Source organism: Melanerpes formicivorus, unplaced genomic scaffold, assembly GCF_026170545.1.
Source record: "Melanerpes formicivorus ecotype bairdi unplaced genomic scaffold, bMelFor1.0.p_v2 SCAF_10, whole genome shotgun sequence".
Lineage (NCBI taxonomy): Eukaryota > Metazoa > Chordata > Aves > Piciformes > Picidae > Melanerpes > Melanerpes formicivorus.
Window position 1 is genome coordinate 8590381 of NW_027142362.1, and position 26949 is coordinate 8617329.

At 40.8% G+C, this 26949-nt stretch overlaps 2 protein-coding genes across 2 annotated transcripts; one reads left to right on the plus strand and one right to left on the minus strand.

The window, feature by feature from the left end:
- The first annotated feature begins 68 nt into the window (after positions 1-68).
- Positions 69-10940, plus strand: ZWILCH (zwilch kinetochore protein). The gene is made up of 18 exons (XM_068143537.1): positions 69-340; positions 481-532; positions 2581-2676; positions 2796-2914; positions 3226-3422; positions 3880-3959; positions 4233-4388; positions 4621-4692; positions 5027-5120; positions 6059-6114; positions 6260-6362; positions 7195-7274; positions 7901-8057; positions 8496-8524; positions 8923-9059; positions 9376-9471; positions 9556-9674; positions 10541-10940. Exons 1-18 carry the CDS (start codon positions 285-287, stop codon positions 10630-10632), a joined length of 1791 nt encoding a protein of 596 aa, XP_067999638.1. The 5' UTR covers positions 69-284; the 3' UTR covers positions 10633-10940.
- On the minus strand, positions 10928-26291 carry LCTL (lactase like). The gene is made up of 14 exons (XM_068143539.1): positions 26183-26291; positions 21294-21447; positions 20597-20757; positions 19592-19679; positions 18875-18984; positions 18450-18578; positions 17418-17513; positions 16557-16611; positions 16304-16465; positions 15316-15590; positions 14836-14962; positions 13978-14177; positions 13367-13430; positions 10928-12599 (listed from the first exon to the last, which is right to left on the minus strand). The coding sequence occupies exons 1-14, from the start codon at positions 26207-26209 to the stop codon at positions 12484-12486; spliced, it is 1764 nt and encodes a 587-aa protein (XP_067999640.1). The 5' UTR covers positions 26210-26291; the 3' UTR covers positions 10928-12483.
- Positions 26292-26949: the final 658 nt, after the last annotated feature.

Here is a 26949-nt window from a genome sequence, read left to right on the forward strand (position 1 = left end):
TCTCCCTTCCGGGGCTTCTCTCGCTCTCGGTCTGCTCCCAAACCGAGGGATTCTTTTCTGGCGGAGGGATTCAGCGTGACGCGCCATTCAGTCTGACAGAAATTATACAGTTTGTTATTTTTTTAAAGTTATTTACACAAGGAGGCGAAGGGAGAGAATAAATGTAAACGAAGTCCGCTGCTGGGGGAAAAAGAATCGTTTTTGTGATTTCCTTGGGCTCCTGTTTCAGGATATAGTGCCGGGGGGGGCGGGCTCGGCGCGCAGTTCGGTTGGGACTGGCGGCGATGGCTGCGGAGCGGAGGCGGGCGGCGGCTGTGGCGCTCTACGGACACCTCCGCCGGTAGGGCTCGGGGTGCGAGTGGGACCCCGGCTTGTGGGGAGGCTGCTGGGGCTCTGAGTGTAGACCTGTGGTGGTTTATTTTGTGCTAGCGAGGAACGCCGAGATCAAAAACTTTACCTTAATGTTTTCTTTTCTTTCAGAATATATGAGGAAGGAAGCGAAAGTCTTCCTGAGCATCCATATCTCTTTGAGGTAAATACCTTTGAAGACAGTCGTGTAACCTGAGTCTATGTGTTTAAAACGGTCAGCAGCTGAGATACGGGCGGTGATACCACATAAAAATAAAGTGTATCTTACCAGTACCTCTTTAGGCCTGCCTCTACTTCGGGATGTAGGAGAGCCGGGGCACCTGAGTGCCACAATCGCCACCACCCTTCACCCTTCACCTCCCTCCTCATTCTTCCCTCCTCATTCCAGAGTTCCACCTCCTTTTTTCCCCTTTTTCTTTCTTCTTTTTCTTTTGTTTTCTTTCTTTTTTTTTTATTTTTTTTTTTTAACCTGTAAACAGTTAACTCGTTTAAAATGGTTGTAAGGATCAAGTATCCCCGAGGGTGTTTTGAGCTGGGGGGGTACCTCGTGTGGCTGCTGGGAGGAGAGATCTGCTTCAGCAGCTGCATTCAATGTTTTCATGCTTCAAAACCTTGCAGCTTCTGGCATGCTTTTTTATCTGAGTGCTTATATGGGATAGCTGTATGAAAATAGCAATTGCTCCTAATGGCTTTTGTAGCATGGGAATAGGTGAAAAAAAATTTCATAGTATCATAGCATCATTCAGGGTTGGAAGGGACCACAAGGATCATCTAGTTTCAACCCCCCTGCCATGGGCAGGGACACCCCACACTACATCAGGCTGGCCAGAGCCTCATCCAGCCTGGGCTTAAACACCTCCAGTTTAGTTGTATTAGTCTTGGGATTTATAGAAGACTGATAATAGTTTGTAGGTGGTCATTTAAAAGTGAAAACCAGACTAGATGTGAACAATGAAGCAAAGCTGCTCTGTGTGTGGGAAAGCTGAAGATGGATATTCTTCATTCTTGAAAACCAGCTTGAGTTTAATATCTCCTGTGTTTAGGACTCTCACTGTGGTAGTTTTAGGCTATGCCTTTAAGTTTTGTCACAGATCTTGAGCAAAAAGGTAGTAAAATGTAAATAAATCACTGTTGGGTGTAAAAAGGAAAAATAAAGGTAATTCTAAACAACTTAATTGGAGAGCTATCTGCCATAAGACTGGTTGTACTGAAACAATTCCTTCTTCTCTTCTTGCTTTTTTGCTCGGGGGAGATACTAACTTGCTTCTGCCTGACCTTGGCTGCATTGTTTTGGTTAAGTCTAACAGCAACTTTCTCTGCTCCTTCCTCTCTTTTTTTTTGGCCGGGGGTGGGGCAGACAAAGGAGAAGCTAGTAGCTTCAGAGACCAGGGGGGTTCTTGTGCTGTTTGTTAATTGTAAATATCTGTAAATACTGTGTATTTTGTACATATTCATTGCATTCCATTGTAGATTATAGTTTTGCCTGTAAATAGAATAGAATTAACCAGGTTGGAAAAGACCTTCAAGATCATCAAGTCCAACCCATCACCCAACACCATCTAATCAAGTAAACCATGGCACCAAGTGCCTCATCCAGTCTCCTCCTAAACATGTCCAGTGATGGTGACTCCACCACCTCCCTGGGCAGCCCATTCTAATGGCAGATCGCTTTTTCTGTGAAGAACTACTTCCTAACATCCAGCCTAAACCTCCCCTGGCACAGCTTGAGACTGTGTCCTCTTGTTCTGTTGGTGGTTGCCTGGGAGAAGAGACCAACTTTCATTTGCTTCCCACTGAGCTGGTCTGGCAAATTGAATGTTTGGGGGGGGTGTGTGTGTGTGTGGAAATTTCAACCCACCACACTCATGAAACATTCAGAGAAACTCATACTGTGTAGAAAAGCACGAAGAATTCTTAAGGATGCCAAACAGCCTGAGGGGTACGTGCAAGGCATCAGTTTTCTCATAGCAAACTTAATTTTCAATAAGGTAATTCTGTGTTGGTTAGTTGAAAGTCATTGCATTTTCACAGCTGATTTCATTCCATCTGTAACTGTTCTTCCTGAAGTAAGAAAGATTTAGAGTCAGGAATGGTTGGAAAAACTTTTTGTGGAATTTCCTAAGTTTAAAATTTCTGTTATAAAAACTTGCTGAAATGCAGCTTTTATATATAGGGTATTAGACATTCTGGTTTTGATTCTGGTTTTTCCAGGCTGATGTAGAGATTTGTTTGATTGGTGGCAGTTGCAAAAGTCCCCTTGAGAGGTTTTGGAGTGGAAGTGATATTGCCTACATTCTGCAGAAAGCAGTAAGTGTGCATGATAGTAATTAATTCATGTTTTTAAAGTGTAAACTAGACTTCTGGAAGCCCAGCAAAGAGCTTCACATACTTTGCATTTTTTTACTTCCCTGTGCTTTCTCACTTAGAGACACAATGAAGAAAGTGATTCACTCGAAGTGTCAAAGACAGATGATGACATTTATGCCTCTGAGCTGTTACCAAAGGAGAGCTCTGGACCAGTGTCTCTGTCTGTCAGAAGGGCAAAGTAAGTGTCCAAGGTCTGCTTTCCCTTTTGATGGACTTTTCATATCCCTCTCTTCATTGTCATGTTCATCTCTTTTATGCATGTCTTCATATTCAGAACCTGTAATATTTTCAGTCTCTCAGAATTAAATAACTAATTGGGTTAATGAGGAGTTGTGAACATTTTAGCCCTGCAGAATAATACTGTATTTATTGTGTAAAATGGTTTGATCTCTGCTAAACAAGCATGGTAGTTAGGAGTTAAGTTTTATGTAAGGGGTAGATTTAGGCATCCTTTCTGGCATCATCTGTTTTCCCTGTTCATATTCCTAGGCAGTTGATTTCCTTGTATACAATGGCCCACAATCCAAACATGACCCATCTGAAGATCCATGACCTGGTTGTGCTGCCTCCCCTCTGGATAAAGTGTGATGCTTCTGATCCTGAACGTACTTGTTGGCTTGGAGCTGAGCCTCTCAAAGCTGGAAAGAAAATCACAGGGATCACTTTACATATGGTTACATATGATGGTAAGGTTTTAATGGTCTATATTATATTCAGTGAGGAAAGCTTTAAAATGTGGGAATATTGATGTAGTGATGCTGTCTTTGTCCTTTGTGTGTCTTGGTGCTGCTTTGTAATTCCTTGGTTTTAAAAAACAAGAGCTGGGGAGGGGGGAAAATGGAAAAGATATTTTCAACCCATTTTGTGTGGGGGAAAGAACTTTTTTTATATACTTAGAGCAGCACTATCTGTGCAAACCTGCCTTCACTTAGCAAATGTAAATTGCTACCTTTCCACTCCTTATGCAAATGCTGACTCTTAGTAACCATTTCTGTGTTAACACCAGCTCTTAACAGAAGAGATGTAAGAAAAGTGCCTGCTTCCTAGAGGACAGCACGAGTTGTACTTGACCCAATGGAGTTTTTAAAATTTATTCTCAAGTGCCAAATGTGGGTTTGAATCTTACCTTCTTTCCTTCCCTAGGTCCTACAGCTGACAAAACCCATTTTGCAAACCTGGAGGAGCTCAAAACAGAACATAAAATGAGACATCATTCATCTGTTGTAGGTTTTTGTGGTCTATCTTCAATCTAAGTTTAAAAACTTGGGGTTTGGATTTATGAAACTGATTTTAGGAAGCTTTATAGATTCCATTTAGAAATTCACCTTAATACCACTGTAGTAACAGTTTCTTTTGAAGAACCATTTGAGCTTCCTGTGTTTTAATGCCTTGGTCTGCTCTTCAGCCTTTTTGTCTGTGTGAAATGCCTTTAAAACCAATTATTCAACCTTGTGGAGGTTTTGGTGTGTGTTTGATGAATAATCTGTTCATCCTAGGTAACAACAAAAGGATTTGCTCAGTATGAGCTTATCAGAGCTGCTGCAATAGAGGACACCATTTTAGAATCTGAAAGCAATATTTACGTTGATATTACCTGGAATACTGTGAATAAGATTCTGGAGACACCCCCACTGATTTCAGCTGCCACACTGGTAAGTCAAGAAGAAAAAGCAAGCAAACTCTTCCCAGGGCTTGTAGCATGAGCTGTGTGGTGGATAAATCAGTTTGACTCTTGATGTTTGTGTTTGATATTCTTTGCATAAGCAACACAATCTGCTCATAACCTAAAGTATAAATGATGCTAATGTGCACTTCAGTGATGGAGAATTTTAGGGCTGTTCATTTGTAACGTTTGAAACTGACATAAACTTCTGGAACTTTCAGAACATCACCCTGGAGCCTGGGGACCCCAGGAGCCCTGTGTATCAGGTGTACAGAGAACTGCAGTTTCTCCTTGTGAGTATAAGTGAGAAATTCCAATTTCAGATTTACATGGAAAAGTGATTTTGTGTGTGAATAACTTACTTCATTTAAAACCCCACCAGATGTTGCAAAGATTACTTTAAGCTGTTGTTTTAGAATAAACTTCAAGTTCAGCTTTAGGAAATACAAAAGGGATAACTCAGGAACACCAAAGCCAGGAAATTCTGGAGGTTTCAAAGCTCATGGTTAGCTGTACAGAGAGAGATGTGTGATTCTTGAAACAATTAACTACATTTTGAAGTGTGACACATGCAGAACCTCAGACAAGAACTGATTTGTGTTGGTTTGGTTTCCATGCTGCTGTTAGGCCTTGGCTGATGGTTTGAAGACAGGTGTGACTGAATGGCCTGAACCATTGAAGTCTGAATCAGCTGTTGATGTGATCCAGGAATTTCTGACTGGTAATTTCTGCTTATTGTATGGGGAGAGATAAAGGAAATTCCACATACAATTTAAATGTCCTGGAGTTAGAGATGTTAATTTCTGGGCTATAGCCACCAGCAAAAAGCAGTTAAAGAGGTTACTCAGTACATATCTAATTCTTGTTTCTTCTAACATCTTGTGTAAAAGCAACAATTATTTCCTTTGTAAAATGACACAATATGTTTAAAAAGCAATTGGAGAGAGTTCTGGATGCATCTTTCCAGTTACCTGACAGGCACATAAGATTCTGAAGGTGTGAAGTGTCCCTTTAGTGGTGAAAAACAACACTTTGATAACATTTTAAATGAGGCATCCCAAATTACTGATTCTTTCTGGAAACTGTTGTGCACAATGTGCCCTGTCAGAAATTTAATATATTATAAAGCTAATCTAAAAAGAGAATTGGATGTAGGAAAGCACAAAGGGATGTTCAAATGCATCTAAAACTTTTTTAGTATGTAGATAAAACTTGGACAAAAGATGAAGACAAAAGATGAGGCTCTGGCCAGCCTGATCTGGTGTGAGGTGTCCCTGTCCATGGCAGGGGGGTTGGAACTTGTGGTCCCTTCCAACCCTGACTGATTCTATGATAAAACAGATAAAATCTCTGACAAATACCTGTGGAAGAAACCCAGAGGCACTTACTGGACCACTTGCTCTCCATTACTTGGAACTAAATAGATAACAAAATGTAGTAAAGGTATATGGGGGAAATGTATAGCTTAGAATAAAACATACTGAGAAATTATCTTTCAGACAATATTCTTACCCTGTAAAAACAGTTTAAAAGTGGATAAATTCTATCAGCCATCTATCAGTGTATTTCTTGATTATGATGTGCCAGGAGATTTGTACAGGTGATTTGGTATGTATTTTTTTCTTTCCTAATGCTAAAATTAATCTTCCTTTCTGCTAGATTTAAAGAAGAAGCTTGAGGGATATTGTGTGTCTGGAAACCAGAGCGGAACACAGGTATGTGTGCTTCCCTGTGCAGTAGGTTCTCTAGGAAAGGGGAGAAATTAACAGTGCACCCCATTTTGATCTCTGGATAGAAATAGAATTCTTAAGGCCTTAAAGTCTTAGGCATCCTTTTCTCACTTGAGTCAAACTCTTTCAGAAAATCAAATGTGACACTGCTGCAGTGGACAGTTCAATCACATCAGCCTTCACTGAGCGAGGAGACCTGGACTTTGCTGAACAGTTGTGGTGCAAAATGAGAAGTAAGTGTGGCATGATTTTATTTGCACCATATTTTTTTCCCCCTTTAATTCTTTGTTCTGTGCATGCATTTTACTTCCTCAGTGAAATGAATAACAATTTCTCTGAGTTTTAAGGACTGATCAGCTCTTCAGAAAATTGTTATCAACAGCCTTGTTCTGAAAGAGCTCATTTTAGCTCTGTGAGATGCTTCACTTTTTACAGTATATTTAGGTAGACCAAGAGCTAGCAGGAGATTTGTTTTATGTGTGAGGAGATTTTGTGTTTTATTTGATCAAAACAGGTACTAACCCATCAGTAACACTCAGTTGCTCTAAAACTGAAAACTTTAGACAATTTTGGTCTTTCTAGAACAAAAGTACAATTTTTGGGTTGAGAAAGCTGCATACAAACATTATCATTTCTGTAAGACACTTCAGTCTTCCAGTAAAACACATTTTCACTTGCTTATTACTAGTTTTCAGAATGTGTGGAAGCTTTTGTCTTGCTTGGGGAGCAGTTAATTGGATAGACAGATGCTAAGAGTTCATATTCTAGATACTTAAATTTATATGAAGTGTTGAGCTTCAATGTGTACAGAGAGAATACAGGCAAAATGCTTGACTCTCCCTTGTGCTGTTCTCTAAGTCGTGCAGTTCTGTAGTCTCTTTTGATCATTGTTTCTTTAGAATAACTCTTTTAAAGTCCTGATATGACTAATGTAACACCAAGCAGCTCCATCTATCATTTCAGCTCTTGTTCTTTAAATGGGGGGTTTCATTCTTGCATGTATTATTGAATTAACAGCTGGAGCCTGGATTGGAAAACCAAATACTGAAATTTTCTTTTCTTCAGGTGTCAGTTCCTATCAGGAGTTGGTAGAGTGTTTCACACTGATCATAAAATCCCTGGAACATGGGGAGATACAGCCCTGGGTATGTATTTGGATTTCACAACAACTGTTAAATTTTGGAGTAGGTTATTGTTGCAGTCACTTAACTGCCCCTTGTTTCTGGGATGTATTGCTTTTACACTAATTTGTCATGTCAGAGTTTGTCTCTGTTTGCATGGTGCTGTAATTCACAGAATCCCAGTGTGGTGGGGATTGGAAGGGACCTCTGGAGATCATCCAGTCCAACCTCCCTGCTAAAGCAGGGGCACCCACAGTAGCTTGCCTAGGATCACAATGTCAGGGCAGCCTCCTCCAGGGCTCCAGCCCATACACACCAAAGAAGTTCCTTCTTACTTTTAGGTGTAACCTCCTGGGTTCCTGTTCGTGCTTATTGCTCCTTGTCTGTCCCTGGGCACCACTGAAGAGTGTCTGTCCCCATCCTCTTGCCTCCAACTCTATCTCTTGCTGAGTGTTGAGAAGATTCCCTCTCACACTGCTCTTCTAGGCTTAAGAGCCCCAGGTCTCAGCCTTTTCTCTTCATGGAGATGCTCCAGTTCCCTCAACATCTTCATAGCCTTTGCTGGACTTTCTGCACTATTTCCCTGTTCCCTACTTCTGAACAATGTTTGTGATATTTTGTACCACAAAGAAAACTTTTCCAATTTTTAGATTCATCGGGGGAGCAGCAGTTTGCTGAGTAAACTCATTCAGCAGTCTTACCATGGGAAGGTAGAGGTTGTTTCCCTCACTGGCATCACTCCAATTCAGATGCTCTTGGAGATTGGTTTGGATAAGATGAAGAAGGATTATGTCAACTTTTTCATAGGTAAGCCTGGTACCTGCTAACTTGGATAGAAATTCAAGAGAAAAGTTATTCCATGTAGGAAAACATGAGGTTTTTAGTAACTCTGATCTCAGTTCTTCTCCCATTTACTGAAGGGCTGTTCCCAGACTCTTTAGTCATTTACTTTTCAACTCTATATAGTTTCAAAATGGAAAAAAGAGCAATTCAGAATAACTGTAGATTGTATAATGTGCATTTCTTATTCAATTAAAAAAAATAACCTTGAGATTGAACTTCAAGTAAAATAAATAACAGATTTAGGTAACTGTGGATTCTTTGGGTGTTGTATCTGTTTGCTGTAGGTGTAAAAAGTAAACCCCTCATGCTCTGTTTCTTCCTTTATGGATGTTGGTTATATTTCATCTGACCCTGTGCAGTAAATCTTAATTTTATCTTTTTGTTTTCCTGTTCATTGTATAGGCCAGGAGCTTGCAACCTTAACCTGCTTGGTGAGATGCTTTATTATTGTTGTTATTATTGCTATTCTGAAAGCAGTATAAAGTAAAGCACACTTAGATGATGGTGGATACAAGTCATATCCTTCCTATCAGCTGAGAAACTGAGTTGTAGATCATGAGGATGGAACAATGGATAGCAGAAATGTCATTATGTTGTTGCCTTATCCATAGATAATTTCCTGGGTATCTGATGTGGGTCATTGTCAGGCAGGTCAGCAAACCACTGGTTAGACTTTGATGTCATGGAACTTTGTTCTGGCTCTGCTGAGCCCTTCTTAAAATTTTGGCTTCACGAAAATGTCAGGAAAAGGATTTTAGTGTACTGAGAATGTGTTGTGTCTCTATAAGCTGAGTGTCCAATTAAAAGCAGAAGCTGTTTACTCTTGCAGGATTACTTCATTTCCACATCAGTAGATCTACAAGAGCAAGTTCATCGTGTTCAAAAGCTTCACCACATGCTGGAGATAATGGTCAGCTGTACAGTCTTGCTTCAGTTTAAACATGAGAACCTCTTCCCTTTGACACAGTAATTATTGCATTTTTGCTTCTTGATCTTAAATGATAACAGCAAATAGATTCTCTTCCATAGCTGTGATAAACTCTTAAAATCCCAAAGCAGCCCTCTTTAGTGCCAGCTGTAGTGAGACTGCAGTTGGATCTTCCTGCTCGATTTTTGCTGTGTGTCTAAAACTGAAACCCAAAGGAAATTATAAAATCTGAGAGCATAGTTAATTTTGCACAAGGTTTACAGAGTGTTGCACAAACAGTTCTCTAAACAAAGTTGGTAACTGGTGAAATTGATTGTAATTGTAAATAACTTCAGTAATTGCTTCTTATTGTAGAATTTGCATGAAGTATTACAAGGACAACCCTCTAAATGAGAAGCATGTGTTTCAACTGCCCATCAGACCAGCTCTTGTCACAAAATTCTGCCAAAAGTAAGAGAAACTTCCCTGTCTGCAGCATTGAAATTCAGCTGACTGAGTACTTGACTGAATTCTGACGCAATCTGATTATTTCAGTGATCACCCAGAAATATGGAAGGTGGAAATAAGTAGTGGACATGGACCAAAGGAGGTTAAAACAACATGGCAAGTTAGTAGTAATTCTCCGGTTGAACACATGACATCAGACAGTACAGGTAATGAGTGTGTGTGGTGAGAGGAATAATGGAAGTATATGCTTCAAACAGCTCAGTTTTTATACTAGATTCAGTGGTCTGAATGTTTTCCTACTTAATCCTCAGCAAAAATCAAAACAGTGTTTTGTCTTTTAATGAAAGGGTGAAGCTCTGTTTATATAATGTAAAAAGTTTTCAGGAAGTGGTGACTTGGCTGCCTTCTGACCTGTGCTGAGTTAACTTTTTAAAGTTAATAGTTCCAAAAATTACAAAATTAAGTGTTCTCCACAAGGAACAAGGAAGGTCTTCACAATGAGGGGAGTGAAACACTGAAACAGGGCCTCCACCACATCTCTGAACAAACTATCCCTGGACACATTCAAGGTCAAACTTGATGGGACCCTGATCAACAAGCTGTAGATGCAGATGTTCATGCTGACTGCAGGGGGGTTGGACAAGATAACCTTTGAGGGTTCCTTCCAACCCAATGTATTCTATGATCTTATTTCTAAAAATCTTTGCCGGTGTGTCTGAGGGTGGGTTTGAAGAGGAATTGTTAGTGCAAACTGGTGTCTGGTCAGGGAAACAAGGAGATGCTAAGGAGAGAGAAGGCATGCCTTGCTGCAGTGAAGTGTAGATCATGTGAAAACCCATGAGAAGGGGGAAGAATCAAGCATATAGACTGGTGTAAAAATAATTTGCCTTTTGGGGGTGAGGTTTGATACAGGGTAAAGCTTTTCAGGACAAAACCAGAATGACAGAAGTGCTCATTCTGTAAAACTGACCATTGGAAACCAGTTCTGGAAGCTGCTACATGAACCAATCTCTGCAATTTCTCCTTTCTAAAACTAGTGGCTAATCACATCTTTTTCTTTTGATCTGTGCAGGTCTCTTTTCTGACTCCACAGTTAATGGAAGCAGTGAAGAAAGGCAGTATTTCATTACAATGGCTCGGTGCAGTCAGGTGCATTTCATATAAAGGCGTGTTGCCCTGCAGGCAGGCACTGGAAAGGTACAGTAAAGGGAAAGCTCAGTTCTATCTATGTCCCACCAGTACATTTAGAAATATTCTGAGTTGAAGAAGTGTACATCTGAGAGAGTGCTTTGGCTTTAGTGTGCTTGGATTGTGACATACGTGGCCGTAATTCATCTGTACCCATCTAGTTTGCTTAGAAATGTGCAATTCTGAATGTATAAATTATTATGCACTAATAGATTATTATTTTTTTGGTTGTTGTTCATATATTTACATATAGTCAATAAAGTTCTGCACTTTGGGGGTTTGAATTTCATTTTTATTCATTAAGAATGCAATCAGACATTGTTCAAAGTGGGAATTGCCTTCACCCAACACAAACAATATTGACATGTCTTCCTGGTGTCAAGGGATGTTCCAATGTCCAGATAGATTTGGAAAGCTGTGCATCCAGGGTGCTGTGAACTTCTGCAGGCTGATTTGCTTTGTCCCTGTGTTTATATTTTGGAGTATTCTTGGGTATTCTTCTTTCTTCTCTTCAGATTAATATTTTTTTTTCCCTCCTCAATTGCAAAGTGAACCATTTTACCAGTGTTGTCTTGGGTACTTTGCATAATTTTCTGAGGAAAATGTTGAGCAAAATTGGCTGGGTGTAATCATTTCAACATGTTGGGATGGCAGCTGCGTGTGTTCTGATGTTGATTAGTGCCTGTAATGTTTTGGTAGTGTAATTTTAAACCATTACATAGTGTAGTATATGCTGATTAAATCATCTGAGATAGAAGTATTTTGCATAAAAGAAACTGTTAGCTGTTGGTAAGTAAGAATAAGGAAAACTCTAATATTCGTGCCTTTTAAAAGCTGTACATTTCTGTCACTTCTGGCTTCTCCTCAGTAAATCATATTTGTTATTCCTTTCCTAATACTGTGTCTTAGTAACTCAGTTAAATGTTAGGTTTTGTAGAGAAGCTAAGAGCCAAGTCTTTTTGGGTTCAGATACTGCTGCTCTGCAGTCAAAAAATCCAGTGCAAGCTAAACAGGAAACTTGTGTGTTGCTCTGCTTTAGAGGAATAATTTCAAGCATATCAGAAGGCCAACACAGCCAGAGAATCTGGAATGAAATTTTTATACCCATGCACTTAACTTGCTGCTACCTGCAGTAAAAGTGCATGGAATTTGGACTTTGGAATTGCTTGTAATACACAATTCTGTGTATTGCCTTATAAGAGGGAAACTTAGCTCCCTGTAAACAAAACTAGAGAAGAGTCCTTGGTTTAAATCTGACTCAGCAGTTGTCATCTTTGGTTAATCACTTCAAATAATTCTTCTCCACATCTAAATAACAAGGTGCATGTTATCCTAACTTTTAGACATAAATAAGAAGTTACATTTAGAGCAATTACCTTGGAGTATTTCAATCCTTCTCTGTTTTAAAATCATGTGTCTCTCTCTTCAAATGGCAGTTACAAGCTAATTAAAAGTCTGAACAGACTGAAATCAGACTTTGCAAACAGCTTTTAGTCACTTGAAAGATTGAGCCACTTTAATGTCAGCTAACTGCTTTCTGGCGAACAAAATGCATAGTAATTTCCAAACCAAATCTGCTGCTTAAAATTAGTAGGAATTCATGCAGAAAGAAAATGGACTTTGGATGTTGAGAAAAAAAATAACTGTATTTTTCTTTTGGGAACTGAACAGAGAAAACCTGTAGAAGTGCTGAGTGGAGAGGTAAAGTAATACTTTACCTTTACAGTTGTATTAAAAAGAGGCATCTGTGATCAACTTTAACCAATACAGTGTAAGAGTTGCATATTGTTTATTATGCACAGTAAAGCTGTGTGCAGGCATGGGGTTTTAACTGTGGTTTCGAAGGTAGAGTATGAGTAGGACAATACTGATGAGTATGCAGAGAGCGAAAACTGTAGGCAGAACAATCTCTGTCACCTTTTCCATATGAGTAATCAGGGAATCTAAAATTTGAGAAATGAGTAATGCATAAGAAATTTCATCTTCTGGAACGCACTACTTGTTCACTTACGAGCTAACAGCTTAAGGATTATTTGAACATCAGTGGCTAATGTTGTTTTGTTAAGTGTTGACACTGGCATAAACAGCAAACAAAATTCAGTAAGTCTGCAAAAGCTGGAGCATATCCTTGTCAGTTTTCCCTGTTTTTTTTTTCATTCTTTTTTTCTTCTTTCTAAGGCAAACTTTTGAAGCTATGTCAGTGCACAAAGGGCTGCAAAACTGTGCATGTTCTGAATTAATGCAGTATCTTGTCAGTGGTCTGCCCTTGGTTAGGGAAAAGTATAAATTAGAATTGTCAGAGAAATCCTTGAGTAGCACTTCACCTATTCATGATTGCATTACAGCTCTTTACAAAATAAAACACATTAAGTTTAAAGTGTTTTGCTCCATAGATAAGCCTCAAAGAGTTCAGTAAGCACAGTTAATTCACACAGACCTCGGCAGCTGGGACCAAGTAGGATAAAGTTGGCATTGTGACTTTGGCATTTTATACTGGGTGGAACTGATCTCATCTTTCAATTGGTGTTTTCCATTACCACCCAAAGTTAATCTGTTTAGCTACAGAGATTTTAGCTGGAGGGAGTAAAGACTGTAGAGGCTTGTATTTGAAAGCTCTGGTGCTTTTAGGACCTACCAATAGTAGTATTCACAGAGAAATCCAAAATCTGAAATACAGCTTCACAAAACAAGACAGAAAACAGATTGTTACCTGTAGCAAGGACTTTCTGTGTGGTAGAGCAAGTGTCCATGGCCTTGTCATACCAGTTTGCCACCTGGGAAGGTTGATAGGCAGCAGTTTAATTAGATTGCAATGCTCTCTCTCATTCAGGGCAACTTCATCTGTCCCTGAATATTGTCCACTACAGTTGACTTGAAACAATTTTATTCTGTAAACACGTGGTTTTCTGTGAGTTTCTTTGGAGTTTTTTTTACAGTGAAATAGATTTGCTGTATATTTCATATAGGTAGCTGTTTAAGGACCTTTTTCAAAGCACATATCCCACATTATTTTCTACTAAGGTAGGATATAGGTGTCATTTTCTGCCTAGAAATCAGGCAGAGCACTGGTAATTTAGGATTCAGAACCTCTGATCATATCATTAAGGCTAATTAGTTTGTGAAATACTTTGGAAACAGTAATTGAGGCTGTCCCTACTTCCTCTGTCTCTGGAGGTCTGTGTATTTAACACCTCTCTTATTTACAGCACCAAAGTGCCTTCTGATGCCCTGTATTCAGGCAAATTGTTTCATCAAACACAAAAGTGATATTTGGCTATACACTGAAGAAAAAAACCAAAGAAAATTAGCAATTGACATCACCTCTCTTGGATTTGGGAATCCATTTGCATTGATAATATTTTTATAGTAGTCAGCAGATGCCTTTGGGTATCGTGGCTTGTTCTTGTTTTTAAAATCAATGTGATAAAATCCAAATCTTTCAGAGAAGCCTTTGTTCCATTCAAATTTATCAAGCAGTGACCAGGCAGTATAGCCTTTGACATTGACACCATCATTTAGAGCTGTAAACAGAACACAAATTACTCTGTTAAACCTGTTGCCTCTGTTTGTTATACTTATTTGGCTTTGTGTTTTTGTTTTATACAGAAAGAGAGAAGGAAAGGAGGACAGAAAAATGAAGTGTAAAGTAATTTAGATTCTTTGGCAATGTTCTCTTTAGCTTAGAGGTACTAGAGCTCTGTAAGAATGGAAATGAGGTGCCATTTCTCCTTGCTGAAAGTAGAAACTGATCTATTACAGTATTAAATCTCATGTAGGTTATTTATTAGGGTTAGGCTAGGTTGTCATTCCTGTGAACATTAGTCTAGTTTGCTGCCATTTTGATCAGTGGCAGTTATGTCTTATATAAATTACAAGACTGAAACATAAACAGAAGGTGAAAACACTCCAAAATCCTCATAGAACCATCATCATAGAATGGCTCAGGTTGGAAGGGACCTTAGATACTACCTACTCCAACCTCCCCACCGTGGGCAGGGACACCCCACAACTAGACTCAGCTGCTTAAGCCTCATCTGACCAGGCTTTGAACATCCCTAGGAGGGTGGCATCCACAGCCTCCGTGGGCAGCCTATTCCAGAGTCTCACTACCCTCATAGTGAAGAACTTCTTTCTAATCCAGTCTAAACTTACTTCAAGGACTCTTTTTTTCCCAGTTACCTTTCAGTATTTCATTAGTATATCCTCTCAGGTACTCTATCCGCCACTCATCACACAGCTGGCTGCACTGCACCTTTTCAGCAACTCCGTTCTCTGTCACATAAATGAGAGGGTTCCCATACTGGGTCTGCAGGCAAAGAGAGTTTTAGACTGGCTTGTATCAGCACAATCATCTTGTTTTGACAGAACAGGATGTTCTTAGTAAAATGCATTAGCAGCAATTCCCTAGATTTACTTGGTTACCTTTAGCAAGACAAATGTGTATCTAGGAATGGAACTACAGGTTTTATTGAAAAAATACTCAATTCTGCAGTTTTCTGAACTGAAATTAAGGTAGGTAGTTTGGCAAAGAAACATCCCCTATGACACTACATAGGTGAAACTTGAAAATCTAAAACAGTAGAAGTGCTTCCCCTGCAGCTTCTGTAAGCAACCAGACATTTTGATCACATCCCTTTAAAGCTTTGCTCTTGTAATCACCTTAATGAAGTTGAGTAATCTTCTGACTCCCCAAGGCACAGAATATAACCATTTAGGTCCTGGAGCTGGCCACTTTGGATCCACCAGTTCAGCCAAATCACGGTCAGTGTGGTAACTGGACACTTGTAGAAAGGGAAAGCTCTTCTGCAGGACATAACGAGTAGTAAAGTGACCTATTCCCAGGAAATCCGACGTGCCTTTAATGTAGGCTTTCTCTTGCACTGAGAAAGTTGGCAATCGTGATGTCCCCAGGCCCTGCTGGGCACTCTTCCTACCTATCAAAATAATTATAGGAAACATACTTCTGAAAAGTACAGAAATTCATTTTCTTTACCTCAGCAACAATAAAATTTCCCTGAGTTTAGCACAGAGGACAGGTTAGTTTGATCACTTTTTTCATGATGAAATAACCGCTCACCCTTTCAGTTTAGAGGTGTTGGGAACAGTTCAGGGAGAAGACAATGAATTAAAGGGTGTGTTTGGTTTTTTGGGGTTTCTGTTTTTGTTTGGGTTTTTCTCCCAAAGCATGATAAATAGCAACAGAATGCTTGGAAATGGAATATGACAAAAACAGAAATGCTTTGCTGCTGGGCACATTGCCTGTCGTCTTCATGCTGTGAAACAAAGATAGGGGAACCCTGTAGTGTTTGTGGTGGAAAAACATCTGAATCATTGTCCTTAAGTGGCAAACCAAGACAAAGATTTAACAGCCCTTGATTTGGCCACTTAAAATGGGCTATGACTGAAAAGAGAGGTAGCTGCTGCTTTTCTGATGTGGAGCACTGAGATGTGCAGCTCAACAGCAGCTTCAGCCCTTTGGTTCTGCTGTGTCCTCCAAACTGCTCAGGAGCTGTGTCTAACTCGCAGGACACTTACTGTGTCCTCATACCTCACTAAACTGTACTTTGGAGAGGGACAGGGGCTGTTCTGTTGTGATGTGCTGGGAGTGTGTAATTTATTCACATTGCAGTGGGTTACTGAGACTTACCTACATAATTCTTCATGACTTCTGGATAGTCTCCTCTGTAAATGGGGTTTGCAAACCATCCCAAGTGGAACTGAATGTATCTTTCAGCAGCATCTCGATCTGTTTGGTTGTGCGGATCAACAGGTTCACCCCAACCACTAGTTAAGGAAATTCCAACCATACCTTGAAACACAGCGACAAATCTGCAGTCTGTGCCTAATCTTTAAGCCCTTAATATAAAGAGAAGCATAACTATGAAGTGAGTCCTCCTTACCTTGCTGCTCACTGCGCCACGTGGTGTTGTAAGAGTGCCAGACCTTTGCATGAGTCTGTAAGTTAAAATCAATCCTATGCACATTTTAATCTGTTATGCCATGGCAGAGAAAGCCAGGGAAGATGAAGAACAGTTTTTTGCACTAAGGGGTGTCTGACAACATGACATAATCCTTTTTATGTGTATTGTGGAAGCTTTCAATTCCTATAAGGGGTCAAAAAAGCATTTATACAAGATTCTTTCCCTATATTCCAGGATGTTGTATGCAGCATTTAGCAGCATTCTTTGGGTGTCTTTGCCTAACTTATTCAGGCAAAACAAAGTTTATAAGAGCCAGGCTTACTGAAGTCACTTGCCAAATTCAGGGTTAATTTCATAGAATCATAGAATGGTTTGAGTTGGAAGGCACCTTAAGGATCATCTAACTTCAACCCTGCTGCCATGGGCAGGGACACATTCCACTAGATCAGGTTGCTGAAAGCCTCATCCAACTTGATTGTAAACACTTCCAGAGATAAGGTGTCCCCAACTTCTCTGGGCAACCCATTCCAGTGTCTCACTGGAACAGCAGGTCAGGATTTTACTCCTTATTTCTAGAGGTTTTCTTATTCAACCAATTTGAAACATACTGTAAAAGAAACTCCAATAACAAGGGGAAATTTAAGTTGTTGCAGCAGTGTCACAACAAGCACCTGGCATCTCCTGGGGCACCTGAAGAATCTGTGGTTGTTTTTAAACAGGTGATCATTTTGATATGCAAGTTGGAAATTAAAACATTGCAAAACTGTATTTCTGCTTGAAGAGCAGAATCAAAAAACCTTAATTATCTGCTCAAAAGCCTTAATTCACACATAATTTTACTTTAATTATATGGTGTGCTGCTTTGTATGCTCCGCATCCACCAAGCTTCAGTCCAGGTGCGTGTTCTCCCGTTTCATAACCCTTCTCAGCAACTGCCTACAAACACAGAGTTGGTTATTCTCTGAACATCAGAGCTAAGACATTTTCTGCCATCCTGTGGACTTGGATCCTGTGCTCTTCTGCATGGTCTGTGGCTATCTCAATCTCTTTCCGGGCCCCTCTTTCCTTGCCCTCTGCTTGGCTCCTACCTGCTACCCCACTGCTTGCTAGATAAGATGCTGTGGTTTGTTGGAAGCAATGTGTTGGTAACTAGCATTAGTGGACTGACTCACCAGCATGCTGTTACCTGAGGAAAAGGGTCATTTGTAATCTCTCTCATATCTTAAAGCTTTGCTGTTGTGCAAAAGGGAGCTTTAAAGCTCATCTAGTCCAACCCCCATTCAGTTAGCAGGGATATCTTCGGCTAGATTGAGATGCTCAGAGCCCCAAACAACCTGACCTGGAATGGTTCCAGGGATAGGGCATCTACCACCTCTATGGGAAACCTGGCCCAGGGTCTCACCACCCTCTGTCAAACATTTCTTCCTTCTCTCCAGTCTGGATCTGCCTCTTTTAGTTCAAATGATCACCTCTTGTTCAGTCACAACAGCCCCTGCTCAACAGTCTGCCCCCAGCATTCTTCTCAGCCCCTTTAAGTCCTGAAAGGCCACCAGAAGGCCCCTCTGGAACCTTCTGTTCTCCAGGCTGAACAACCCCAACTCTCATCCTGTCCTCAAAGCACAGGGGTTCCAGCCCTCCCATCACTGTTGTGGCCTCCTCTAGCCCTGCTCCAACGAGTCCATATCCTTCTTGTGCTGAGGATTCTTGAATCTGGCTGCTGAGATGTTGAGCACAAAGATGAATGGCATAAGTCTTTCTTTTCTCACTCCCATTCTAATTCTTAATTTATTTCTCTGTAGTGTCAGTTCCACAGAATGGTTGGAACAGAGAAGTGTAATGGGAGTGACTGGAAGGAAAACATTGATAACTTACCCAAGGATTGCTAAAAGTAATCCAGTGTTTCACACGATCACCAAACTTCTCAAAGCACAGATTTGCATAATCATTAAAATAATTGATCATGCTTATGTTTTGCCAGCCACCATACTTTTCCTGGAGAACCTTCATAAAGAAGAATTTCAGGATTCAGTAACTTGATTTAAGTTTTATCTGCCTGTTAACAGACACTTGGTCTTATATTTCTGTAGCTTAGAAGGAGATTATTCAAAGCTTCATGGTATATAAACTTCAATGTATATAAAATGCAAATGAATTGGAGATAATGATAAACACACTTAAATGTATGCAAGCATCTTTAAGCATTTTTCTAAAGCACACATAGTCCTTAAATGTAGAAATAAATTTCCTCTCAGCAGCATTTCTCTTAAGGCGTTTCAGTAATTTAAATGCTGCCTAACCTGTGGCAGATCCCAGTGGTAGAGGCTCACAATAGGGATAATGTCATTTTCCAGAAGACTATTAATTGTGTCATTGTAGAACTGTATTCCCTTCTCATTCAGTTGCTCTGCTGATGAAAGACACACAAGAGAAATGACCTGGACTGCTAAAAACTTTAATCAAGGAGTTTTACGTTACAGTGATAGATGTGTAATGGTTGCACTCTGTTCTGCAGACAAAAATCCCAGAAACATGTTTAGCAGTCATGTTAAACAACTATGGGATAGAATCATAGAGTGGTTTGGGTGAGAAGGAAGAGACCTTTCAATGTCATCTAGTCTAAACCCCCTGCAGCCAGCAGGGACATCTGCAACTAGAGCAGGTTGAGCAGAGCCCCAGACAACCTGGAATTTTTCCAGGGATGGGGTATCTCCCACCTCTCTGGGCCAGGGTCTCACCACCCTCAGGGTCAAAGATTTCTTCCTTCTCTCCAGTCTCAATCTCCCTCTTTTAGTTCAAACCATCATACTTTGTCATGTCATAACAGACCCTGCTCAAAAGCCTGTCCACAGCTTTCTCCTCAGCCCCTTTAAGTCCTGAAAGGCCACCAGAAGGTCTCCTGGAGTCTTTTCTTCTCCAGGCTGAACAAACCCAACTCAGCCTGTCCTTGTGTACTCACAAGTAAAATCACTTTCCTGCTAATAGCAGTAAGAAGACAGTAGAATGGTTATGCTTACTTTTGATGCCAGTGGGCATGATCCGAGGCCAGGAGATAGAGAACAAATAGTGATTAACTTTCAGCTCCTTCAGTAACTGAATGTCATCCTGTGTAAAGAAAATACAATCAGCATATCTCAAGAGCAGAGTAACTCTTCAGTTATGCATTTGCCTTAAGTAGTCCTGAGTGCAAAACATCAACAGAAGAGTTGCAGAAAAGAGGATCCCATCAGTTACATTTGCCATTTGCTTTGAACTGATGGCTCTTTCTATTTGGGTACTTCTTTTGAACCATTGCTTTTATTCTCTTCTGTAATGTTTTGTATTAACAGTTATGGGAACTGAATGTTTTCATCATCCACGATAGGACAGAAAGATGAGTTGTGGTATTCTGCAGCACAGTTATATTTGCATCATAATGTGTAATGTGCGTGATTTGAAATACAATGTGAGCCTGTAGATCTTGAGCTCAAACGCTTCATCTTAGGCACACAAGCAGGATTACACAGGCTTGCCTTTAACTGTCTTATACTGGAGTTGGAGACCAACTCCCACCTCTCTCCAGCTTCCTTTCAGAGAGTTGTAGAGAGCAATGTCTCCTCTCGGCCTCCATTTCTCCAGACTAAACAACCCCAGTTCCCTCAGCTGCTCCTCACAAGACTTGTTCACCAGACCCTTCACCAGCTCTGTTGCTCTTCTCTGGACATGCTGCAGCACCTCAATGCCCTTCTTGGAATGAGGGGCTCAAAACTGAACACAGGATTTGAGGAAAAAGAGAGATGTATTTTAGGGAATTCTGTGGTATTATTGATTCTCTGAGATTATTAGGGAAGAAGACTTTACAGAGCTAATAGAGAATATCATCCCTTGGCTTTCTATGTTAAATGACAGCAACTCATTTAACTCCTTTTGCAATCATAGAGCAATTCAAGCATTTTATCTTGGCTGTTATTTCAAGATGGGAAATCAGTCTCAGGAAATCACTCCAGAATGTTTCTAGAGGAATGGTTCCTCGCTAATGGTACCTTGACTTTGTAGTATCCATCACACGCTGAATCTCCCGTCTCGTTTCTGAATACCTTCCCTTTCTGGTGAGTAAAAGCATCCCAGATACTTGGTCCTTTCCCATCTTTGTCCCAGGCCCCTTCAGTCTGGTATGCAGAGCTTCCAACACCCCACAAAAAACCTGAAGGTAAAAAGTTAGGATTTCAATGGTTTCCTGCAAAACTGGACTGAACTTTGATAAGAAAAAGCAATTGATACACCTTGAGAGCTGCATAGCTTGGTGTGAGGTGTGTGGTTCCATGTCTGCTGAACGAGAAGCTGATGATTTCTACTTTATTAGTACGTATAAAAGAACTGTGAACATGTGGTCTAGACTACAGGTGTCCATTTCTGTAAAGGAATCTACTTTCATAGATGAAACCTTGTTAGTGGTATTTTACAGTGCTGAGGTAGTGCAGTGATAGCTTGGCAGAATTACCTTTCTGCAAGGAAAAAAAATAGACAAAAGTCAAGCTTCCACATAATTTCTGCCTGCTCTTACATATATATATAGTTATATTATCAATCACCATTTTACTGTGTTCTGCAAGAGCCTGAATTTTTGTTTCTGCTATTTGCCTGAAATGACAAGGAAAAGGTTTTGGTAACTTCTTTATGCAAACACACAGGTGGATCTAGACCATTATGAAACCCACAATGAACTGTATTTAAAAGTACCAGCTGGAAAGGTGCCATAATAGAAAGAGCCTGGATTATTCTTTGTCCACTGGAAATCCTCAGCTGTGTTCAGATGTATTACCAGCACAAGCATGTACCATGTTCCCAAAATACGAGTCTTCATTGCTGCTAAGTATCCTCTGCAAGTTCCCACCTGAAAAATAGAAGAGCATTGTCAAGGACTGCCACTCTACAGAGCAGGCTGAAGGTGAGCAAAAGGCAAAAGCTTATTTTTCCCACCCAATTTTCATTGAAGGCTAAAAGCAGAGTTTGGGTTAAGTGGAAATGCAGCTTTTGGCAGACTGATGAAAGAAGAATGAAAAGCAGAATTCTAACTGCATCTTCTGTATAATGCTGCTTATCTTTGACCATATTCAAAAAGTCTTTTTGTTGGTATCTATTTTATTCTGGATTTCAAACTGTTCCTGTAAGGAGTGGTTACTAGTGAGAGCAAGAAAGAAAAGTGATCATGCTGCTAGCATCTTGCTATCTAAATACCTACTGAAAACAAACCTTGTGGAAGTTGAAAAGGGAAATGAATACTTGCAGTTGTTACAGTTCTAAAAGATTACAGCTTCTGTCTTGAGGATGTTGCTGTTATTCAGGTCCAGGATTGATTTTTAGTGCTACTGTGTATGCACTAAGTTTTAAACTGCTAAATCAGGTGAAACTATTGATGGGGTGAGTAATCTTATCCATTTTGTATAAAGTTTCAGAAGGAACAACACTGTTTTCCCCAAATTTACACAGTTCCCCAAGGATCTGTTTTACATTCCTGAATCTCTGTGGTTGAATTTAAGAGGGAATTAAAAGGTGAGGAAAAGTAGAACAAGTATCTTATTAAACATAATAATGTTTTCTGTTGGAGAATTGTGTAAAGTAGATACATCTGAAACTTTGAAAAGTAAACTGGGATTACACTGAACCAGTCAGTTGGATTACCTATGTAGGACAAAGCATTTCACAGCCTTGGGAGTCCCAAGAGCAGGAACACGAAGGTCTGAAAACACCATGTCCTTGCCTGCCTCTATGAATCCAGCCTTGCTGCAGTCTGTCTGCAACACCCAAGAAGGGAACTGCATTGTACACAGCATCTCTTCCCATCAGCTCCTTCTGCACAGCTCCAGGACAAGTGACAAAACCATCTTCAGAATCAGGAGACCCATGGTGAGCCCACTGTGTGCTCTTCACCTTCTCTGCTAGGAGGCATCAGTAATGGGAGAGACTGGCCAAACAGAACTGAGCAACAGTTTATTTCTGACCTGCTTTTTAACATGATTTTGAAGCATCTGTCTCCTGCATGTAAAAATGTAGGACCTGCACCAAATCTTTGCAGCAACTTCTCTGAACTATTGGTCAGTCCTTGGGTAACCTGGGATACAGGATCCAAACAGCCTGTGTTGTACCTGTGTTGGCTGCAACTTGGTTCCTGACCAAAATTAAGGAACAGGTTTGTCTAAAACCAGAAGGCAAAGGAAGCACTTTTCAGAACATGTAATGAATGTGTGAGCTCAGAGACCTCTCTTTATTCTGTGCTTGTTAAAGAGCATCTCAAAGCTCCTCATTAACAAAGCAACTGCAGAGCTGGTTTGGGGAGATATATCTGCTTCTACATCAAAAGCCTTTAGCCTTGGATTAGGAGAATCTTCACCACTGCATTTCTAGTTTGGATGCTTAGATTGCAATGGAGGAAAAGAGAGCAAGATACAACCATGTAAAAAATCACAGAGTCTTAAGTAATCTCTAAGTATTTAGAGTATAAAAGATTGCAAACACATCTGATTTTAATTTAGACATTGACAATCAAATCTGGCTCTTCAGCCCAGTCAATAAATTAGCTTAAATTTAGCATTACCCTTCATATTCTTCAGAGCAGTGAGCAACATTAAGGTGAAAGGAAGCGAGGAGGGGAAGTGTGTTCTGCAGGGTAAAGCACTGGCTTCTGTAGCTGAGGCATTGTGTGGGAACAACACAGGGGTGCTGATGGTTCTGTTCCAAAGTTAGAGCATAGCTTTAACAAGGTTTTAGGGTGTTTATTATGGTTTTAATAATTTGTAACTATCTCATTCATATTTTGGAGGAATAACAGCTGAATCAAAAGCATTGGATTTTTTCACTCATTGCCCTGATAACTGCATTAGAAATTACTTCAGTCCTGAAATTAGAATTCCTCAAGCACAAGAAGCACCTTTTAAAGCAAACACTATTTTACACCACCCTATACTGGAGAAAATAGAATAGCCCACAATGAGAAAACCCCACTATCAATTTTGTTTTCAAATGAATACATGGTTTTGGAACTCCTCATTGCTCTGTTCTTCTAGCACATAGCTTTACCGATGCAGCAGAGGAAACAGCTATTAGAATAGTGCAAAAAAGTTCATCAAATTTAGGCTGTGAGGCTGGTATTGAACAATACCCTTTTGACTGTCTTGCTCTCCAGCAGCTCTGTTACCTTCTACCCTTATCATAGATGGAGTTACTTTCATTTCCCCCCATTTCTGGCTTACCTGCTCTGCTTCACAGTGGATGTTTCCCAACTGGGAGATTCCTCTGAACTGCCAGAAATTCACTAGGGCATTCAGAATAAATTTCCTTTCAGGGAGTAATTGCATGGAATTAATCCAACTGTCACAAAAACTCGGGAGAAACATCTAGCTGGAAAGAGCATTTACAGCCAAAACAAAAAAGAACAATCCTTTTGTATTCACAGTCAATGCTGCAGGGAAAGGTTTAGCTTAACCACACGAATCTTTTAGCAATGAGGGATTTTCCTTTGTAAGCAAAGTTTGTGTTGTGAGTGATCTATACATTCATACAGAATGGCACTTGAATATCAAGAGCAAGTGCAATTATGCCATCTATAAATGTGTAGATCATTCATTTATAAACCTTTTTCTCTTGGTGCAAATGTCTGTGTCCTAGATGGTATTTGTCAGGGAGATCTCACTGGGAGATTTTGTTTGGCCAAAGGGTTTGTTTGTACATGGCAAAGTTTTGAATCAGATATTCAGGATGCAGCCTTGAAAAATACCATGCTTTTTCTTTTCTCGTGTTTCCAATCAAACAGATAAAGTTCCAGTTAAGAATGAGTGTAAGCAACTTCCTTGCATCAGTGATCACAAGTTTTACAGAATCCCTGTTTTGCAATCAGTTATCTGGATCTACTACCCTGCAGGCAGCAAGTCAAATGGTAGAGGTAGAAGGGTAAACAAGCTTACAGCAATAGAGTTAAGTTGACCTGAAGCATCCTCAGAGAATTTAATGCCACACTGTATAGATCTGCAGGACATGGCTTACTTTCAGCCTTCAGAGAAAAAAACCCACAAATGTCTTGGTTTGGTTGCATTCATTCATTTAGAGGCTGTCACATCAAGCCCAGCCAGCAACTAAGTGCCAAACAGCTGCTCACTTACTCTTCTCCTTTCTCCCCAGTGGGAGGGGGAGAAGAAACAAAAGTAAAACTCATGGAGTAAGATAAGAACAATAAACTAAAATACTGTAATAGTAAGATTAAAAGAGTGAAATAAACCCCAAGAAAGGCAAGTGAGGCAGAGTGCAACTGCTCACCATCCACTGACCAATGCTCAGCCAATCCCTGACTGGCAATCTGCCCTCTCGGCCAGCTCCTTCCAATTTATACACAGGGCTTGACATTATTATGGTATGGAATATTCCTTTGGGCAGTTTGAGTCGTTTGTCCTGGCTGTGACCCCTCCCAACCTCTCTCTTGTGCCTCTCCAGCCTTCTCGCTGGCAGGGCATGAGAAGCTGAAAAGTCACTGACTGAGTTTTACAACAGCTAAACATCAGTGTGTTGTCAGCATGATGCTCATGCTAAATGCAAAATGGCACTGTGCCAGCTAAATTAACTCCATCACAGTCAAAACCAGGACAGAGGTAAAGCAGGGATTTTGTCCTGAAACATTCAACCAAGCACCAACATGATTAGATGACACAGACCAACAGGCAGAGACAACACACGACTGTTGCTGCTTAAGTCCACTGCAACTGGCTAGGGAACAGACCTGCCCACCAATGGCATCACTGTCATCACCATTAATGTGACAGTGCAGATTTGCTGCTGGATGGTCTAAAGTGGCTGGCAAGCCGTGATACCAACATCATGAATGCTGTTAAGAAGCTGTGCTGCAACTCCAGAGGGCTCTTAGTTCTCCACTGGTGCCTGCTCTAATGGAATTATAGACTCTACCTTCCTCCAAACACTGTCAGCAATACTCTGCCAAGTCATAGAGCCTGTACAGACATAGGAGTTGCAGGGCCTGCGAGTACAAACTGCACTCTGCCAGCTGCAGAGTAGATCACTCCCATGTCAAAAAAACCAGCAGTGCAGCACTGTCAGCCCACGAGACACCTGGTGAAATCCTTTATCCTCCAAAGTGAAGCAAGGTGAGCCTTATCTGAAGGACACAGTACTTCTGTAACCAGTATTCACATGAAGATCTGAACACCAGAAGAGAGTATGCATTTGAAATGTTAATAAAAAGTCACACTCACAAGTGAAAATGCTCAGTAAGTGCTCAGACTTGTTAGTAAGGCAGTTACAGTACCCCTTGGAATGACCTCTTCACGCAGATGGGAGCATTCACTATTGACCCTCAATGCAGTGAAGCTCCATAGAGCTGGCACAGCAAAAAGGCTGCTGCATATAATAACTATATACTGCAAAACAATAATGGGAAACTAAACAGACCTTATGTTTAGCATGCTGAAATCGTGACCATTCCTGCTCTTAATGCTGCACCGAGTTGGCTCTCTCCCTCACACTTCTATACCCAGAACTTGGTACAATGTACTTTTTTCCTACATCGATGTCATTCATCTTCTGTAAACACCAGGGGTTTGGGTGTGTGCTTTCACCTCGAATACCTGAAAAGTAATTAAATTCCAGTTCATTAGATGTTGTGCTCAACGGAAATGACTTTCAGTCAGCTATTTTAAACTTCAAAAACAAAACCAAAACAACAATAAAAACCGAACAGGAAGCAACCCGGCGACCGCCCTTGCCGCACACTCCACCCCCAGGAGAGCGCCAAGCCAAACATCTCGTAGCGGTTCCGGCGTGCGCAGGGCGCCGGCGCGGGCAGGGCGCGGGGCATTGCCCGCCGCCCAACGCCCTCTGGTCTCCGGCGTGGGAACTACGCTTCCCAGAGGCCCTGCGCTGGGCCCCCCTCCGCTTGGCCACATTTGGCTGAGGTCTCTCTTAAGTGGTTTCTGTAACAAGTGCCTTGTTGCACTGCAGTCCTTGCTCTCCTGTCAGGAATGTTTGTAAGAGTCAATTTGATAGAAAGCTGAAATAAATTCGGATGAAGGTGGAAGAGGGGAATCTGGAACTGAACTTGGAACCCAGGATGTTCTTTCCAAACCAGGCCAACAATACAGGTCAAAGGTGTCACTATGCAAGGAACGGTGTGAGGACATCCTTCAGGTACCAGAGAATCCCTTCAGAGCTCCCTGACACATCCTACAGGGCTCCAGCTCCATCTGAGACAAAAACAAGACTCTTTTTTACTGCAGGTGCTCTGATACTTTGGGACAGCACTGACAGGTACACAGAAGCAGAGCCCTTCCTAGGGTATGGCAGCTGGGAGCACCTGTGGCTGCTACGTTTTCCTGCAGTCTGTTCCCCAGGACTC